The sequence below is a fragment of the Neopelma chrysocephalum genome, unplaced genomic scaffold, assembly GCF_003984885.1.
Source record: "Neopelma chrysocephalum unplaced genomic scaffold, ASM398488v2 Primary Assembly neopelma1_22, whole genome shotgun sequence".
In the NCBI taxonomy this organism is placed as follows: Eukaryota; Metazoa; Chordata; class Aves; order Passeriformes; family Pipridae; genus Neopelma; species Neopelma chrysocephalum.
The window spans coordinates 15,553,542-15,572,617 of record NW_020897689.1 but is presented as its reverse complement, the minus strand read 5'-3'; the positions used below and the strand labels follow the sequence as shown (position 1 = coordinate 15,572,617).

The 19,076-nt window shown below is 39.5% G+C and overlaps 1 protein-coding gene across 8 annotated transcripts in view; it reads left to right on the top strand.

Moving 5' to 3' along the window:
* Positions 1-18,625, top strand: part of LYN (LYN proto-oncogene, Src family tyrosine kinase) — a 52,513-nt gene extending 33,888 nt beyond the window's left edge. For all 8 annotated transcript variants that reach the window (XM_027672302.1, XM_027672134.1, XM_027671911.1 and 5 more), the window contains 4 exons: positions 857-933; positions 8,890-9,043; positions 10,760-10,891; positions 16,972-18,625. In XM_027672302.1, coding sequence (XP_027528103.1) covers positions 857-933; positions 8,890-9,043; positions 10,760-10,891; positions 16,972-17,174 — 566 coding nt within the window. In that variant the 3' untranslated portion in view covers positions 17,175-18,625. The remainder of the gene's footprint in view (positions 1-856; positions 934-8,889; positions 9,044-10,759; positions 10,892-16,971) is intronic.
* The last annotated feature ends 451 nt before the right edge of the window (positions 18,626-19,076 follow it).

Below are 19,076 nucleotides of genomic sequence, written 5' to 3'. Positions count from 1 at the left end.
CAAGCAGTGTTTTAGGTGAACTCTTCTGCTTCTCCTAAATTAGTCCCCTTTCTTTAAAAAGGAAGGAATGATAGAGTTATTTTTTTGAGTGCTCAGGTATTAATTGAAGAAGAACCTATCCTTAAGATGGGCTGAGGCTTTAATTTTATGATCTATTGCTGCATTTGTGAATCTGAATTTACAGTTTTCTTAAATGCAGCATTTTTAATTGTTTCTGAATCAGAGGATAACCCTAAAATAGCTCTGGTTCCTTTGGACTCCCTACTTAACTTTTGTTTCTGGTATCATAGCAAGGCAATTAAAATATACCTTAGAAATTGCCTTATGTGGCCCTTAAATTGATAAAGGTGTGTGTAATAAGGTGAATGAGGTGTGGTCATGGAAGGATGGCTCCACTACTAGAAAAGGACAACCTTTATAGAGCATTCCCACAAAAATATGCAAGGTTTCCTTCTCAGATTTTCTTGGGTGATAGTTTTTTTTTGTTTTGTTCTGTTTTCAAACAATTTTGTGTTGAGGTATTTATTCTTCATGATTTGGAAAGGATTGATGTGAGTACTTCTACTAAACAGTTCCTGATGGTCTGTAGACTAGCATGCTTACCAAACTCAACGCCACTAAACTGAGATGCAGTCTGATGGGAGTTTTCTACACCCAGGAAAATGGCTAAACTCAGATGTCTGACATGCAGACTTGGATGTTACAGTTGCTAAATCCTGTGAAGAGACTGTCTTATTATGGTCAACTTGAAAATACATCAAAACACATCAATTTTGTGATCCATAACATTGGGGACTGGTGTGACCTTTCTTTTGGTAATAAGCTGCACTGACTTAATCTTTCTCTGTTGTAACAGGAAGTTTGCTTGATTTCCTGAAGAGTGATGAAGGAAGTAAATTGTTGCTTCCAAAGCTAATTGACTTCTCTGCTCAGGTAAAGTTTAGGAAATATGCTCAAAATTAGTGGGGTTTTATTTTTTTCAGAGTCTGTAACTCATGCTGGGCAGCTTTATCTTCAGGGGTTTTTGCATAAAAAATAATTTTCAAATAAATTTTGAGTAAATAAAATTATTTGAAAGGAGGAAATAGATAAAAGAGGTTTCAAAGGGAATGTATGAGGTCGCTGCTGGTAACTTACGTAGATGTCAGTGAAACCCTGATAAGATGGCAGCAGTACACATCTGCTTTCCTTCGTGGAGAGGCTGCTTTCAATTTGAGCAGCTATGTGTTGAAAGTGTAAGTACAAGTTTGTGACTTTGTGCTTAGGAGATTCCTTAAGTGTTAATAAATGTGTCATTTTTTTAATTCTGAAGTTGGGTTAATTAGTCAAACGTCTCTTAACCTCAATTGACTCTACTTGGTTTCAAATTCTTATGTAAATTATTGTGAAATGATGTTTCAGTATACTAGTATATGACTCATGAACCAGGATGATTATTTCAAAATATACAAGTTATCCCATGTCATAAATGAAACCTGGAGAGAGAGACCCCAGAGTGATTTGTGTTTCACAGCCTGGATCAAAGGTGTCCAGAGCCCAGTGTTTTGTCTTCGACAGTTACCAGCATTAGATGTCCAGGAAGGGATGTAAAAAAAATAGAGTAATAATTGTGGTTTTGTGAGTTGTAGTTCATGTTACTAATACGTAATGAAGGCATTTCTGTTAGGTTATTGCTAACCAATCCTTTAGGGTTTTTATTATGCATTGGAGTTTACAGATATTTGTACCCTATTACAGTAATTTGTTGTAACTCATGAAGAAAGATGGGAAAACTTTAAAAGGTGTGGCAAAACATTCAGGATTTATACAAAAAATTCACAATAAGAATATTATATAAATGTTTTATATAACCATTTCTATACAGATAAATATAAGATTAGAAATATTTCTTTACCAAGAGGGTTGTCAAACAGTAAAACAGGCTTCCTAGAGGGGTGATCAATGCCCCAAACCTGTCATTGTTTAAGAGGCATTTGGACAATGCTCTTAACAACATGTTTTAACTTTTGGTTAAAATGGCCTGCAGTGGTCAAGCAGTTGGACCAGATGATCATTGGAGGTCCTTTCCAAATAGAATTATTCTATCCTATGGTATATTACACATCACATGTTGTTATGTAGATGTTCAATACAAATACAGATTTTTATTTAACATAGATCCAATGCAGGAGCAATTTTTGCTATAATTATTGGTTTTGTGTAGCTATAGGCTTTCTAAGTTTTATGAATTCTTTGAGTAATTTGTCCTTGAGAATTTAGTGGGATAAAAGCTTTGTAGATGTAGAAAACCTGCTGTATCCCAGGTCATGGCCTGAGGAGATGAATAACAGTGGGCAGAAAAGAAGAAAAAAAAAGGGAGCTTTGAAAATAGTGTGTAAAATTCAAGGGAGAGAGGAACATCTGTGAGCAGTGATATGAAAGGAGACCTGAGATGTAAAGAGAAAAGCACATATAGTTTCACAGCAGTGGAGTTAGGGATGTTGTGTTCATTTTAAATATTGTGTTTACAGAAATTTAAGGCTTAAAAAGTGCAATGAACTAGAGCAGAACTCTAACTGTGTACAACTTGGGTAAATCACTTCAGGATAACAGGGTCAGACATTGTCATTTACAAAACTTTGAAGGTCAGGTCACTTGAAATGAACATCACTTGTCACCGTGATCTACAGCAACCTCTCAGAGCCAATTCCTGCACTTGGCCTCAGAGGCCAGGACGTTGTGCTGCACAGGTGATGTGAGAAATCCCTCATCACCTCTTTCAAAAGAAATTCCTGAGAGCGAGCTATGCATTGGCTTGGAGTGATCCTGAAGGGGTTTTCAGGAATGCCTCCCTGAGGATTTCTGGCTGCAGCCCAAACAAAACTTTGGAACAGAGATAGCAGGATTTTTCTTGTGGAAGGAATCTGTAGAGTTTTTGAGCACATTTGTAAAGAGCCCTTAATGCCATTGGGTAATAACAGGACTGTGTAGAATAGACTTGCAGGCTGCATGTGTGTGGTTCCAGACTAGAGATTTCCCTCTGACCGACACCGATGTTCCTCTGGTCTTCTCTATCTCTGATAGTCTGAATGTTAATTGATGGGTCTTTAGGGTAAAAGACAGACAAAAATATTTTCAGACCTTTGCTAAGGTAGTGGCAATTTTACTGCAGACCTGTGGATCCCACTTTTCTAGAATGTAGGCTATATATAAAGAACACAAAATGTATGTAGCATTTTTGGTATGCCTCTAGTTTGTACAAATGGAGCACTAATTTACTCTTACAGCAATGATGTTAACCTCTCCATAGAGCTAAGGGGAACGAAATTTGGAGAGATATGTTTCAGAAGAGGTTAAAAATAATATGGAAGGAAGCTTGTGGTGAAGTTCTTAAATAAAATCAGGTTTGGTTTTTTTCCTTGATGGACACATGGTTGAGCTCTTCATTACTGTCTAATCACACCGTTCTGGCAAGGCAGTTTGCCAGACTGCCCCAGCTTCTCACCAACACTGGAAATGCAAGAAATTATAGCTGAGCATTAGCTTATTTTTCCCCTCATACATCTGTGATGTTACATGACACAGGACGGACTGAGAATGGGAGAAAGAGAGGGAAGGATGTGGTCTATGTACTATTAGAGGGCTGAAGAATATAGCGCAGGTAGATGTACAGGATCCCTCAGCTGAAGCTGATTTTCCAAGTGTTATTGGAGAACAACAACAGCTGTGAGTTGTTGTTTGCATTGCCAGGCTGTCATTTAGTGCTCCACTTGCTGAGCTCATTATGCCTTTGCCTTGAACAGTCTTGAAAAAAAAATGTTTGAAAGAGGTGAAGCATTCTGATTTTGAAAATGAGGACTGCTGTCCTAGGTAAAATAACACCTTTTTAAAAGTAAGCCTTTTTCAAGCAAGTAATCAAATATGCTCCTGCTCTGCTAAACTGACTTTGCTGTTTAGTTAGATGAACACACTCACTGATGGCCATTTTTGACAGAGATAGCTGTTACTTGGTTACACTTACATCTAGTGCCTACTTTAACTTACAGCTGTGGATTCTGGATTTTGATGTTTTCTTTCTGTACTAATGGTCATGATTTATGAAATTAAGTTTGTAGAAAAGATGGCAAAAAAATGCTTGCTAGGAAGGTGGTCCAGCTCAGATTCTAAAGCAACCTGCCCTCTGACAGAGCTGAAGGTATCTCTTGTGCTTCAATTAGTGCATATGAGCAGGGGCGGGGGGAATCTAGTGTTAGCCATGCCCTGGCAAAGACAATTTTATTCACTAGAGATGAATGTTAGATGTCTCTGAAATGAGCATGTTTTAAAGGAAGCTGAGATTTGCAAACAAATCTTCGGGCACATACTTCTGCTTTAGTACAGAGCAGAGCTGTGGCATCTCCCGTAGAAGTCAGCAGAATTCTCACTATGTCGGACATGCCAGAAACAGCCAGGAATATGGAGAAAACAAAACCTGAGCCTGCCTCCCTGCCTGCATGGCCACTGTTTGTGCATGGGTCAGCAGCATGGCAACGTCTTTGGCTGCTCCACAGCTGCCTCGCATCTGGCAGGCATTACCTGGCACAGGGGATGAGTGGTTCCCAGTGGTTCTCCTTGCTGGGCTCTGCCTGCCAGCTCAGCCAGCAGACTTGGGGAATCCAAAGGTGCCATTAGCTGTTGATTCCTGGTTGCAAGTTGGAGTGTAAGTGAATTTCATTGCTTTGTCCATGGTCTACTGCCAGATCTTGCTAATGCAGCGGGCCAAGGTGGTCCACATGGATATTGCCCAAATTCCTCTTGGCCATTACAGGCAACAGCGTGGCTCCTTCAGCACTTAAGCAACTGGCAAACTCTGGATTTTACTAGTAGGTTTCTGTCTTGCCCTAGAGGAAATTTACCCAAAGAGCCTCCAGTTCTTTGTTTCATAGTTCTTGAATTGGTACTTGCTTCTGTTTGATGAGATCTGCTGAAAACGTATGATGGGAATTCAGAGAACCTTTTGTATGTGTAAACTCTTCCTGCTTCTTATGCAAATCCATTACCTTCCTTGTAGCACACACATAGTGTGTGCATAGTGGCTGTGGTTAGGAAAATGATATCTGTTTTAACTGAACATACTCATGGTATAACTTCTGAACTGGTCAAAGCTTTGTCCTAAAAACAGTCTTTTCTTTCCCATGCAGTGCTGATACTTTCATTAGTTCTTTTATGACCTACAGCTTCACTGGCAACTACTTTCTGCCTTCTAAGGCTACAGTGTCATTGAAATTATAGTAAACTTAGAATAAAATTAATAGAGATTTTTAATGCAGTGTTTTAATCCCTCTCGCCCCACTCTTTTAAGGTCATAGAGAAAAGTCCTAGATTACAATTAATTTTAAGTCTTATTTCGCATTGTGACATTTCTACTGCATATTCCTTTTCAGGCTTCTTTGATTTTTAATGATACCCTCTAATGTTCTAGTGCATAATTATATACATTACTTTAATAATACTTTTTTTCCCCGTGGGTTTGCTTTGACTACATAGCTGCTTGACTGGATCAAGAGGAATATGATTTTGCAACCTTTCCTGACTTCACCTTTAGGATAAGCACTGCTGCAAACTGAAAATTGTTATTCCACCAATATATTCCTTGAAGATATGTGTCTTTTGCAATAGTTCTCCACAGACAAAAAGTTACATGAGGATGAACTCTCTTTTTGAAAACTCTGTGATCAAGAAGTGTGTTTTATTTTATTATGCATCTGAACATTATTGAAAGGTACCTGAAAGGTACCATTATGGAAAGGTTAATCCTAGACCAAAGACAGCTCTGTCCAGATCAATAACACATCTGCTTCAAACCTTTCAAAACTGCAGACTGCTTTTAGTGAGGCTTCTCCCCAGGAACTGAGAACATTACCAAATTTAGGGCAATGTGAAACTCAGGGTATCCTCTGCTTAAAATGCACCAACAAAATGCTTGTGTCCACCTAAGAGTTTTGCACTCATTTCCAGTCGGGTTTTTGGGATGCTCTGACTCACCACCAGCTGTGGGCCTGAGCAGCCCATGTGGGCAGCTGAGAGCAGCTCTGAGGCCACTGTCCCACACTTGCCATGACTTTTAGCTAAAGCTTTACATTTACAGAAGCTGTCTTGTGGAATGATTTATTTCACCCAGAAGACCTTTCTCCCATTCTTACCCTGCATGCATAGTTCCTAGTGTGTAGAGATTTGTTGGTTGGCTGTTTTTAAAAGGATTTAATTTGGGTATTTCTAAAAGTGTGTCAGTAGTTCATTAAAGGTGACGGGGAACTGCTCCTTTCTTGGCAGTGTAGTGCAGAATCCTCTCTTAAAGGCCACAAAACATATTTGTGAAGCTCAAATTAGCTTTCCCATCCTGCCTCCTGAATAGAAGTTATATGTAGCCGAACAGTCTTGACAGGTACCAATGATCATTAAAAGACAGGGAAAAAGGCTTTAATTTTCTTTTGTTCACATGAATTTCTCTACCATTAACATATCATTTGGCAATGAAAACCCAACAATTATCATTAGAAGTTATCTCTTCAGCTCTGGCACCCATTTCCTTGATCAAAAAAATCTTAATTTTTTTCTTTCTTCTTTTTCCACAAGTAAAGATTTAACATGACTAGACATGTGAATTCAGTTGTCCAGTTGCTGTGTTTCCCCTCCTTCTCCCATTCAAAATTCCTTGCTCATTATTCTTTTCCTACTTTGGAATTTTTTGCATGCCCACGTACTGGAATATGCATAGCTTCTTTGAATTTTTCTGATTCAATGCAGTCAAAACCATCGTCCTGGAGTTTTACAGAAATGTAGTTTGTATTTGCTAAAAACGTAATGAATCATTTGTTTTCACATTCTTATTTGTGACTAATCAGATGATGACTTTGGTGAATTTGGCAAAAATAAGAGGAAATAAAATGGTCTTTCCAATGGTTTTTCTTGGTTGGACCTAGGAATTAAATATCACCATCAAAAATGTCTCTTTTGTGAAGTGGTTCTTCATTCCCTAGCCAGCGGTTTGCCCAAATATTAAATTTGTGCAGGGAAGAAGGAGGAAAGTTGATTCCTCTCTGATATTTGATGTATTTTTAGTGATATTAGTGGACCTGTCTGCATTATGGGTGTATCTGCCAAGCTGGCTTGTCCAGCCTCAGCACTGATCTTACACCAAAACCTTCCTTTTCATCTCTCCTTCTCCCCAAATCCAAGTAATGGCATGGGGAGGAGAGAGAGGCAGAGCAAGCTCTGAATTAAATACTGCTCTTCTATTGTGAAGCAATTATTGTGTAAGTGTCTAGTAAGACTCTCTGTGGCAATTATTCACCAGTAGCTACTTCCTTCATTATAAAACATCTTACTTATTTCTAGAAAATGTGAAATGCAGGTGTTCTTCATTGTCTTCATTGTCAGAGTTTATTTCTGGTTTGGTGTGAGAACCCCCCCTGCATTGTACAAGGGCAATATCACACTGCTCTGAAGAATATATCGGTTTGTAAGAAGAGGTTTGCAGTGGAAGGAGGTGGGAGGGCAAGTGGCTCTATTTTTCCATTACTTAAACCGAAAAAGGGGAACAAAGACCATGTGGTTTTGTGTTGTAAGTGTGTGCCTTTGCAGTACCCCTCAGGGACTTTTTAGAAACAGATAAGCAGAAGTGATGTTAATGCTTTCTTAAAATTTGGTCGGGTGCTCCTGCCTGCTTTACTGCACAGCAGAAATGAGCACTGCTGGTGCTGAGAAGGGATCTGTCCATATATCTTCTCCTGAGGTGGAGAGGAAAGAGCCTGTGAGGAGGGTGCTGGGGACTGGCACTGGCAAAGGACCCTTACTGCTTTACTGCTGCTTCACTGGCAAATCTGAGAGTTTGTGTGTTCCTCAAACCACGTGGTCAAGAGTGAGTGGTCTGTCACCCACCCACAGGCATCCCGGAGAGGTACCTGTGGCAAAGGTTGGACTGTGGCCGTTGCCTGGGAATGGCCCAACAACAGTCTCACAAGAAAGATAAAAACTGACAGCTCACAAGAACAGGTTTTACTTTTGGTTTTTTCTTAGCTTCTCCTAAACTTTTGGACAGAATAGTCTATACATCAGTTTATTTCTCTGAGTTTAGAAACTATTATTTCAGTTTGGATTTTTTTTCTGAAAAGTAAAATGTTTTTCTTCAGAAAAAAAGGCAATCTGGACAAATACTAAACCAATCATCCCTAGTGCCTATTTTGCAGACATTAATCCTCTTTAACTTGGTTTGGAAATCAGTTTGGGCTACTGAAATACAATTATATTTCATTATGATAATATCTGAAAACTGGCTGTTGCTAAAGACTCCTCATGTATGAACAGGTACATGTTGTTGTAGAATAAACTAAAATTGTTTGCCCTATCTTAGTAATTGTTTCCTGATTGCCCAGGCCTTTACCGAGTAAATAGAAAGCTGTTGGTTTTGGTGGGTTTTTTTAACTCTCTCTGCTCTGTTGCTTCATCAGTCCTTAAATGGAACATCTGTATCTTAACTTATTCATTCCTTCCATTTTCCTAGTATTTGGAAAATAAACCAGTTAGTAGTTTGGGAAAGAGAATATTTTAATAGAAATCTTAGGAACATTTTAATTAAGATTTTGTTTCAGGAAATGTCTCTTATACATGTCTAATCCTGCTAGCTGTTCACCCAAACAATTCTTTCAGAGCTGTTACTACTGTAAGCATAGTTTTACAGAACTTGATCTGCACACAGGTTTTCCATGGCATCCCCCTTTTCCTTGCTCCCCTGTAAAAAATGCTCCAAAGACACCAATAATGAATAAATGGATGCGGCTTTGCTGATACCTTGGAAAAACAGACAGATCAGAGCTGCTAATGGAGTTGTGTGGTGTCAAAATATCAAAATAGCTGTTCTTTTGCTCACAGATTGCAGAAGGGATGGCATACATAGAAAGAAAAAATTATATCCATCGAGATTTGAGAGCAGCGAATGTTCTGGTTTCAGACTTACTAATGTGCAAAATTGCTGATTTTGGACTAGCAAGAGTCATTGAAGACAACGAATACACAGCAAGGGAAGGTATGTCTTTTCATTTTTGTCTTTAAAACTTCAGCCTTTGGGAGGCAGTGAGGCTGTATTTAACAGTAATACGGTCACCAAGGACAGAAAGTCCTGTAAAGGCTTCCTAGAAGCAGCATTCTAATGCCAACAATTTCTAAAAAGAATAAGGAAACAACCTTTCTGTGTTCTCCAGGCTTTTTGATGAGTTTATTTTAAATAGATTTGAAAAGCAGAAAAAAATGAAAGTACTTAACTGCACACAATTTTTTTTTTTAAAATTGAAGAAATTAATTACACAGCCACAGCTTCCATCTCACAGAAACAAATGCCAGGAAAATATGATCTTTTATTCTCTTCACATCCTTAATTCCTAATTTCAGATAGGGAAAGGAAGGAGCCCTAGCAGGTGTGGTTGCTGGTAGCAAGAAAAGCTTTAGCAGGACTGGTTCCCTTTTAAAGTTGCTTTGGGAGCTGCAACATTAATCTGCATGTTCAGCAGCATTGCTGCTACTTGTAGGGACACTGGAAGACTGGGTCATGTCCCTGTTCAGCACATGGATGGGAGCTAAGAGTGCAACAGGGTCAGGAATGGCAAGAGGGAAAACATGCTGGTAAAGACACATGTTTGGGGTTTGCCAGGTGTGTTTTGCTAATGTTGTCAAGGATCCTTTCAGGAAGTGCCCAGCCAATTTGTTGTAGTGAATAGTCTTTATTTATGCTTCCATGCACAGATTGCATAAGGGTAACTTTTCAGAGTGAGTTTGTTGGCTGGCTTTCCCCTTCTTGTTTCAAACACACTATGTCAGGTTTTCACACAGTCTGGATGGAAACTGGTAATGTAGGACAAGAGGGGAAGAACTAAGGTATGAGGAAGAAAGAGAACAATATGCTACAGTTAAGATTAAAGGAAGATGAGCTATTCAGCAGTCACGGAATTACAGTAATTCAATATATCAGAGCAAAGGGTCTGATTAAGCAATTTTCAGAGGTACAGACCCATATGTGTGTGTTTTAGCTATCTCTAAACATTGTGTATTGATTAAATTAACTTTTCACTTTGTACATTTTTTATGTTGAGTTTCTTTGATGTGTTTTCTGCCATTGAGAAAAGTTTCCTAGCTTACCTGGTATTTTATGTAAGAATGATAGAGCAGGCTAAAAAGGGCTTACAGACAATCTGCTTATATTGCTTCTCATTGTCAAAAGAACTAATGTAGTATTCCCAACAAATGCTGCCTGAACTTTTTTCATTTAACTGGAAGGAGTTTGGCAATTTATTTGGCAATTTCTGGAATCAGTTAGTTATATACGAAGGACAGTAACCTAACATATGATTTTTAAGGTATGTCTTGCTACTGCTTTTGCATTTATGGCTGAATGTGAAATGCATTCAAGTGTATGTCCAAGCCAGACTGACGTTATTTAAAATAGGGAAAGTTAGTTAAAGTCTTGTGAAGTTCCAGGTGATGGGAATTGTAAGATTGTTGCCTGACCACTGGGCAGAAGGGAAAACAGAGACTATAAAGCATCTTATTTGCCCCTCTGACACATGACATGCAGTGTGACAATGTGCATCCTGCGGCACATCTCTGCTGATAACTCTTGTATAGAAGGAATTTTGGTAATTTTGCTAACTTAGGAGTATCAAAGGCGAGTCATTTATGACCTTTTACTGACTTGATATTGAGTGTTTAAATTTGCCTTTGACTGTTTGCGGCTGTATTTCTTTTTTAGGTGCAAAATTCCCTATTAAATGGACAGCACCAGAGGCAATTAACTATGGATCTTTCACTATCAAATCTGATGTGTGGTCATTTGGGATTCTCCTGTATGAAATTGTTACATACGGAAAGATTCCTTATCCAGGTACGGGCCTGGGTTTTTACTCTATATTTATACTTTGGTATTAAAAAGAAAAGAAAATACGCAGAGAAACAGCTGGCATCTGACAGTAAGTGACCCCAGTGATTTGAAAAATATCTTACAGGTAATCTTACTGCTTTGAGAACTTACAGTCACTGTACATGTAAACCACATGCCTCACTGGGGTGAATTTTAGCTAAGAGACTAAAGGCACCATGAACACATTGCTGTTTTTATACGTTCCAAAGGTGTTACATTTGCAGCAAATGGTGCATTGTCACAGATCTCTGCTTTATGAACAGAAGCACAGTCCCATTGTGAGGATGCAGTGCTGCAAGTTCTAACGGTGCTATGTAAGCTGCTGGGATTTTTTATATGTGAAAGTACTAAGAAAGCATGTTTTCACAAACAAATAGGCTGTAATAATTTGTCAGTGCTGGCTAATCTAAACAAATATGAAAGCAGACCCTAAGGCAGTGTTGATGTACCGCTAGGAATATTTACTATTTGTTGTTCCATATAGCTCAGGTATGAGGCTGCAGAGGTGTACACATCAATTGTAGCTGCATTTAGGTAGCTGTGAGGTGGTTATGTGCTCCATGTTTCATTTTTCATTGTTAAACACAATATGTATTAATGTTTCCAGCACACAGATACTGCTTGTATGAAGGGGTTTTTTAATGCACATGAAATGGTGACATCTCAGGCATAGATGATTAATTCTGGGCAACAGACTGCATTCATTTAAGCTTACTGAGGTTATGGAAAATTGACCTAAATTTTCTTCTCTTGTGGGCAAATGGGGAAAGTACAGCCTTGCTCACCTGTACTGCATATATCATAAGATATGTTCTTCTGAGAAGAACCCTTGGGATCTTGACGGGAAAGGGAGAACAGATACTTCATCCAAGCAAAGCTTTCCTGGTGCTTCCAGTGCTGCAGCTCTTGCTGTTTAAACAGTGAAAACATTTTCACTACCACTTCATGAGCAGCTGGAATTCTGCATCCTGAAATGCCAGAGATGGTTAAGAGGCAGACCCAAGTCCCTGAAATGACTGAACACCTCTGGCCACAGGGAGATGGGACCTCCCATGAGACTCAAGCAGCAGGAAAGGGGTGATGGCAGCCAACTTTACGCTGTGTTATGGAAGAACATATCGACTTTCCATACAAGAGGTAGAGCCAAACCAGACATTCTCATTGCACTGTAAGGTTCTAGTCCAGGAAAACACTTAAGCTCAGGACTAGCCCCCTTAAACTTCAAGAGGTGATAGGGCTGCACTTAGCACAGCTAAGTGTTTAAACATATGCTCTGGATTGGTTTGTAAGTAAGGGCTATAAAATATGCGATTGCGTAGCAGGTCCTCCCAAAGCTACTCTAAAAAGTGCTCCTGTCCCCAGAAAGGATCAGACAGGAGTTGTATGCAGCCAAGTTAACAAATGTTTCTTCCCACAGTCAAGATATCCTTTTTTTCCCTGTTAGCACATGCCTGTGTATCCAGACAGTTGCCTGTGCTGAGCTAGGCTCACAAGGTTATTTCTGGATGCCTTGAAAATTGTCCTTCCCTGAGCAAACCTACACACTCACCTGGAAACCAGCACTACAAAAATACAAACCCCAACCCAGTACTTAATTCTGCAGCTAAGTCTGCTTTCTCTTTATCATATTTTTATTTTAGGAATAAAGTCAATCTGTACAGCAGACACTGTACTGCTGTAGTACTGTGGGAAAATATCTCTTCTAGGGCAAGTATTTTTTTTTAAATCTGGGATCATTTTATGAGCACCATAAATAGTCCATGCACTGTGGATTCATATGTCAACCAGCAATTAGAAGTGGAAGGCTCCTGACTGCATATTGGAAGATTTTAATAGTTTGCAGGTATTGCTTGCATTAAAAAGGAAGAGGTATATATATCCATTTTAAATAGAAGTATAAATTGAAATAGCCTCTTAGACTGAAAGTTGATACTGAGAATCAGAATCACAGGAAAATAAATGGGTGACCCATTTACTTTACATGAAGAAATGTGACAGATTTGGGCAAATTACCCCAGCATGGCAATAGTAACCTGATGATAGGTTGTAACCAGTAGCCACTGGAGAGAAAGAGTAAACTGATTTTTCACTTCTAATTGGAATGCTTCAAATTATTATTTTCAATTATTAACCAGCTCTAGCAACCAGAGAGTATTCAGCATAAAGCTGCATATGAAACGGTTTGAGTTGAAACTGGCAAGTAGTTAATACCCGTGAGGAGAATCTAGGTAAGCAACTTGGTAGGAAGCCTGTGTAATCAAGAAACTTGGAGCTTTTGTGACCTTTGTTCTTAAATTCCAACAGTTGTTTCTCTTTGTAAGAAACTCAAAGCAATTAGTGGGACTATAGGTTCAGGAACCACCTCTGAAATATGAAACAAGTTTTAAGATTCTCTTAAAACTAATTTCCGGGTGATTATATAGTATGTCAAATACTGGCAGCATCCACACTTGCATTCCAGTTGTGTCTGCTGCTCTTCACAAGGTATGACCCTTTCTGTACAGTGGGACTCTTCCTTTGTACCACTGTGTTCACAAAATTTGCCAGGCTCTAACGTAAGCAAATGTGTCTTTGAGAAGCCTAACAGGTACCGCAGCATAAATTAACAGACATGTACCAAAACTTTAGAGCTGATGTCCCTTACTAGCATTCAAGAGGGTGTAAGTGTAATAAATATGCATGTGGGATATACTTCTTTTACTAATTAGGATGTAGTTATGATGAGACAGGTAATTCTCTAGGCAGAAAAAAAAAAGAAAAGGAAAAGTTAAACAAGTAGCTATTTTGAGAATATTGCATGGACTGTGGGTAAGCCTTTTTCTTTTAAATAAAACCCCAAACACGTGTAAGTATGTACATGACATACTTACTATGGGATACTGATGAAAGTATTTTAATTTTTTGCTTCTGAGCTCCAATGGTTATTTAACATAGTTTTCCTGCGGGGCAGATGAAACACAGGCTTTGTCTTTAGCATTCACAATGTAATAATTGGTCCTGCAGACACTAGATCTAAGCACAATCCTATAAAGTACTTAAGCCCAAAAATTCAGTCCCACTCTGCTCAATAGCAGCAGTCCTCTGCCCAATAGCACACAGTTAACTAAGACTTTGCATAGTATTAGTAACTATTTTACTGCACATATTATATACAATCCATTTCTTTAAGCTCAAGCAGTCAGATCACGGTTCTCTATAAAATGCTTTATTGACTTTCTTCCTGTATTTAATTTGTCTCTATATAGCAGTAATTCCTTATTCTGTGACAACATGCCATTCCACTACTTCAAAATACTTCTTTTCTGCAAATGGGCAGTATTAGCTCAGGAAAACTTCCCTTCTCTTTCCAAAGAGGAACTGAAAATACAAAAGATGTGCCCAAAGTAAGCACTTGAATTCAGACTCAGATTACATGGCTGATGGTATTTCTGGAATAGGCTAAAGCCAAAAGGCTTGAGCTGAAGTCAGCTATATGAACTATGGTTATCTTGAATAATCCAAGTAGTTATACGGGATAAAGTTGTCATTTGGTTATAATTCAAATATGTCCTTACCTGCCAAGTGGCTTAAATCAGAGCCATAGTAGTCAGATAATGTGTACAAAGATCTGCACAGACTGTAGCAACAGAGCTGCACAGCCACCAAGTCCTCGTGGGAGCACCACATCTTCATCTCACTGCATTCTCTGAGCCGAGTGTGGCTGCTCTCCCCACACCTCTAGGGAGCTGGTGTATGCAGCAGCAGTGGCTGTCACACATGGACCTGACCAGAGGCAGAATTGCCTGAGAAAACCATGAGAAAGTGTGGTCTTGGGCAGAACTGCACCACGTGGAGCATTCAGCCTGAGAAGCGGCCAGTGACTGCGGGGTGCTTCTTGCATGGCCAGTCATCAGAACAAACAGCATTCACTGAGTACAGAAAACTTAGACTCTGTGTCCTGGAGAAGGTAATCCTGGCACCATTACTCCACTGGGTTGCATTAGATTTGCATAGGAAGTGACAAGCCAAAAGGCAGGTTTCTGGGTAAGCCTAAAAAAGCAAAAGCTGGCCCTAGCATAGCTGACCTTCTGAGAGAAGGTGTTGAAATCGTTCTGTGAACCAGTCTCTCCAGGGTTTGATAAAGCGGGAGGGAGGGTGATGGGAAATAAAAAAAGTATGGAAGAAGATGATGGAGTCTAGGGCAGGACTCTCTCATGTGACATTAGTTGGCATGTGAGGCTCAGGATGCACTTCTGATAGTTACAATTCATACCCTCTGAAAGAAAACTGTAACGGGGAAACAAAGCAAAGCTCAGCACAGATGGCAAGATGGTTTTGCATGACAGTTACAGGACAAGGAACAAGGGAGAGGAACTTGCCTGTTACAAGTAAGGATTTTATGAGTGACTGTCTAGTATCTTGCAATCAGCAGCACTTACAGAAAAACTGATGTAGAAGAAAATCTGAAAGTGTGTTACTACATTGGGCAGGGTGACTTGGCAGCAGAGTCCAACAGGTAGGCTGCTCTCCATCTCAGTATGGATGGGGTCTACAGCAAGCAGGTTAGTAGCACTGCAGCTAGAGACAAAGGCTGATGCCAGGGTGGGCTTTTGCTGTGAATCTCACTGCCCCTGGAAGCAGAATAAATGGTGGCAGAACTGGTCAGAAGAACAGAATGGAGATGGTTCCGGAGACAAGAATTATGATCTTGTTAGACTTGGCTCTACAGAGGTTGCAACACAACTGCAGAAATGGAAATCTTCCCCCCCAGGATTTTCAGAGCAAGTCCCTCATTGTGGTGCACACCTCAGCCTTGTTTATTGAACTCATGCTATGGATTAAAGCTGGTGGAGATAAAGACAAAATGCCATCAATCTGGGAGCCCAAACCGGTATTAGAACCACCTGAACATAGAGATGAGGGAGAACCATCAGAGTGGGAGGTAAGCGCACCTAAAATTAAGTACCCGAGACCTTGCAATTGGAGGAAAATTGAATTTAATAAATGGACTAAACTGACATCCCAAGGCCGGGGTATTGACAATTTTGAGGCGGACAAAATCAGTAATTTTTGGATTGAGCGTTACAGAGGCATACCGCACAGGAAACTCCTGACAGCCCTTCAATTGAGAGCTAACGTCTACCCCTCGAAAGAATTTCTGGCGAGGGGCAGACGGGGTAAATACAGCACATCCTGCAGACACTGCCCCGCGGAAAACGAATCTTGCTCCCATATCATCGGGAACTGCCCAATCGTGCAAGACGCAAGGATTAAGAGACATAATTACATCTGTGGCATGCTATCTGAACAAGCAAAAAAGGCCGATTGGGCAGTGTTTCAAGAACCACACTTATGAGATGAAGCTGGCGAACTTTATAAACCGGACCTTATATTTGTTAAAGGCGATCAGGCACACGTGGTGGATGTGACAGTCAGATACGAACAAAGCATGAACACCTTGGAGATAGCTGCAAAGGAAAAAGTGAAGAAATATCAACATCTAGAGAAACAAATTCAGGACTTAACCAATGCAGAGAAGGTTTCTTTTTTTGGTTTCCCCCTTGGGGCGCGGGGGAAATGGTATGATAAGAACTATGAACTTTTGAGTGCCCTGGGCCTCTCTAAATCGAGGCGGGAGAAAACAGCCAGGGCCTTGGCCTGCAGAGCGCTCCTCACTTCTGTAGATATTGTACATATGTTTGCGAGCAAAGCTCGAACTGTAAGTGTGTCTTAGTTTTCAATAAAGGTAGCGACCGCTAGGGACGTAGGACCGCCACAAGCCAGTTAGAACAGGCAGGGTAGTTTGTAGGGACCAGGATTTGGGACTTAACTCATGACGTGTCTTTTACCATCGATTTTGGGACAAATCTTTACCGATTTTGACCGAGGTGGACGGGCCACCTTTACTTAACCCGGAAAAGGGACATATATTAATTTATATGTGTTCGAAAAATAGCAGTAGTCTTGTATTACTGGGTGAAGGTCTTTAAAGTGAAGTAAATAAAAAAAGTAATTTCTCTAGGAATTGAGATAATTTCATAAAATCTTTTTTTTTTTTGTTAAAGGTATGAGCAATTCAGATGTGATGGTTGCTCTTCAGCGTGGATACCGAATGCCACGCATGGAAACCTGTCCAGCTGAGCTTTATGATATCATGAAAACATGCTGGAAAGACAAAGCAGAAGAGAGGCCAACATTTGATTATCTACAGAGTGTGCTTGATGACTTCTACACAGCAACAGAAGGGCAGTATCAACAACAGCCATAGAACAAAGAACACTTTTTCTATTGACATGGATCATTGGCACAGACTATCATTTGGAGAGACTGCTCAAAACCAATTACTTCATGAGTTCAGATGTCTTAACTGAGTGTGGAAGCTGAAACACTGAAGGAAAGAGTAATTCTGCAGAGAAATAATAATGTTTTTATTTGGTTAAACCAGTTCCTCTAAAGCTTGAATTTCTCCTTAAATGTTCTGTGTTTTGCATCTGTAGAAACATCCCAAAGCAAACAGGCTTTTTGGGGTGGGGAAGGAGAAGGAGGGAAAGCCATCAGGCCCTGGTACAGCTTGACAATGCCTCCTTAGGTTCTAAGTCATGCAAATATGTTACAAGGAGACCTTTATAAAGCGGTGAGAGGATCCAGGAACAGCTGTTTTCAAAAGAACAAGTCACGAAAAAGAACTTACAGATTTAAGACATGCTGATGTTCTTAAATAATCTTTTTTGAAATACAACATATTGTGAAAATTATTTTTATATACTTGTTTCACATTAGTATCTGGCATACTGTCACCTCTTGTAAGACTCTCTAAACAGATTTCCTTTGAGGAAGAGTTATGTATGTAATTCTTTACACTGAAAATAGTTCTGGTTTACTGCTGTATTACTCATACTAAATTTAAAATCATTTTCAAAGCATCACAAAGCCATCACAGATGCAGAAGTACAAGATGAACAACCGTGACAGCAGAAGCAGCAGCACACCTGGCTCTGTGTTCAACTTTCAGCTTCCCACAAGGCCAAAGTCATCATCTGAAGTCCATGGGAAAGCACAGGATTGTGAAGGAAGTTAACACTTTCATTGCAGTTGCTGAAACTGTTACCACTGAAAATATTTTAATCTTCATTTTTAATCCTCTGTGATTATTCATGAATATTCCTTATATTTTTGCTGCTTTAATCAACTAACCTCAAATCTGTTTTAAAGCTAAAACTAGCTCTAGCACTATCAAAACCAACTTGTGGAAATATGCAATGGGATATCAAGTTACATTGCAGTGACACTGTAGTTTGTTGCTCCGTATACAAATCTAATTCTTAAAGTGAATGCAATTTGCTAAGCTCTGTATATTGAATTGTTCTATCAAATTACTTACCAAAACAGATGAGCTAGTGCAATTGCAATGTAACCACAGCATAGATTATTTTATTTTTCAAAGTGATGCTGGTTCTTACAACTGAAACCCAGTACACATCTTTGCCACCCTTCAGCCCAATTATTTAGGCAAATGGTACTTTGCAGAAGCTTAAAACCTTTGTGATAAAGCTTCAGTGTGCCTGCAGTTAAAATTCAGCAGCAGAAATATTCATTGCTTTTCTTTTCCCTTGGCTTCCTTCAGTCAAACTGTGCAGTTTAAGCAGACTATCAGTTAAATATGTAAATAGTTTCTATTGTATGGTGGTTTTTAATTTTAATAAACACACTTACTCTGAAGCAAGTTGTGGGGTAGTAATTTGAGATAAAACAAATGGCTGATGTTGTATCCAGTGGTAGCTTCATGTGGAACAGGGAAACATCTGTTCATCACCACTAACAAGATTAATGGATTCTGCTTTCCTTACAGCCATTCAGCCTTGAGAAGCTGTAAAGGACCAAGCTAACCATTTTTGCATCTTTCTTGTGGTTTCTTTTTGACCTGGAGGGCATGAAGAGAGGAAGCCAGTCCTCAGGTATCCTTTAAATAACTTCTCAAAATCCTTTAATTTAATAGCAACACAGTCCTTTAGCAACCCTTTGGAAAACATTACAGTTAAGTACAGGCTAATACTTCACTACAGGCTTCGTTTATTAAGACAAAAAAAAAAAGGCATAAGATCAGTGGCTCTGGGAACAAGAGGTTAGTGTTGGTAACATACACTCTAAGACAAGAATATAGCCAAGGTAT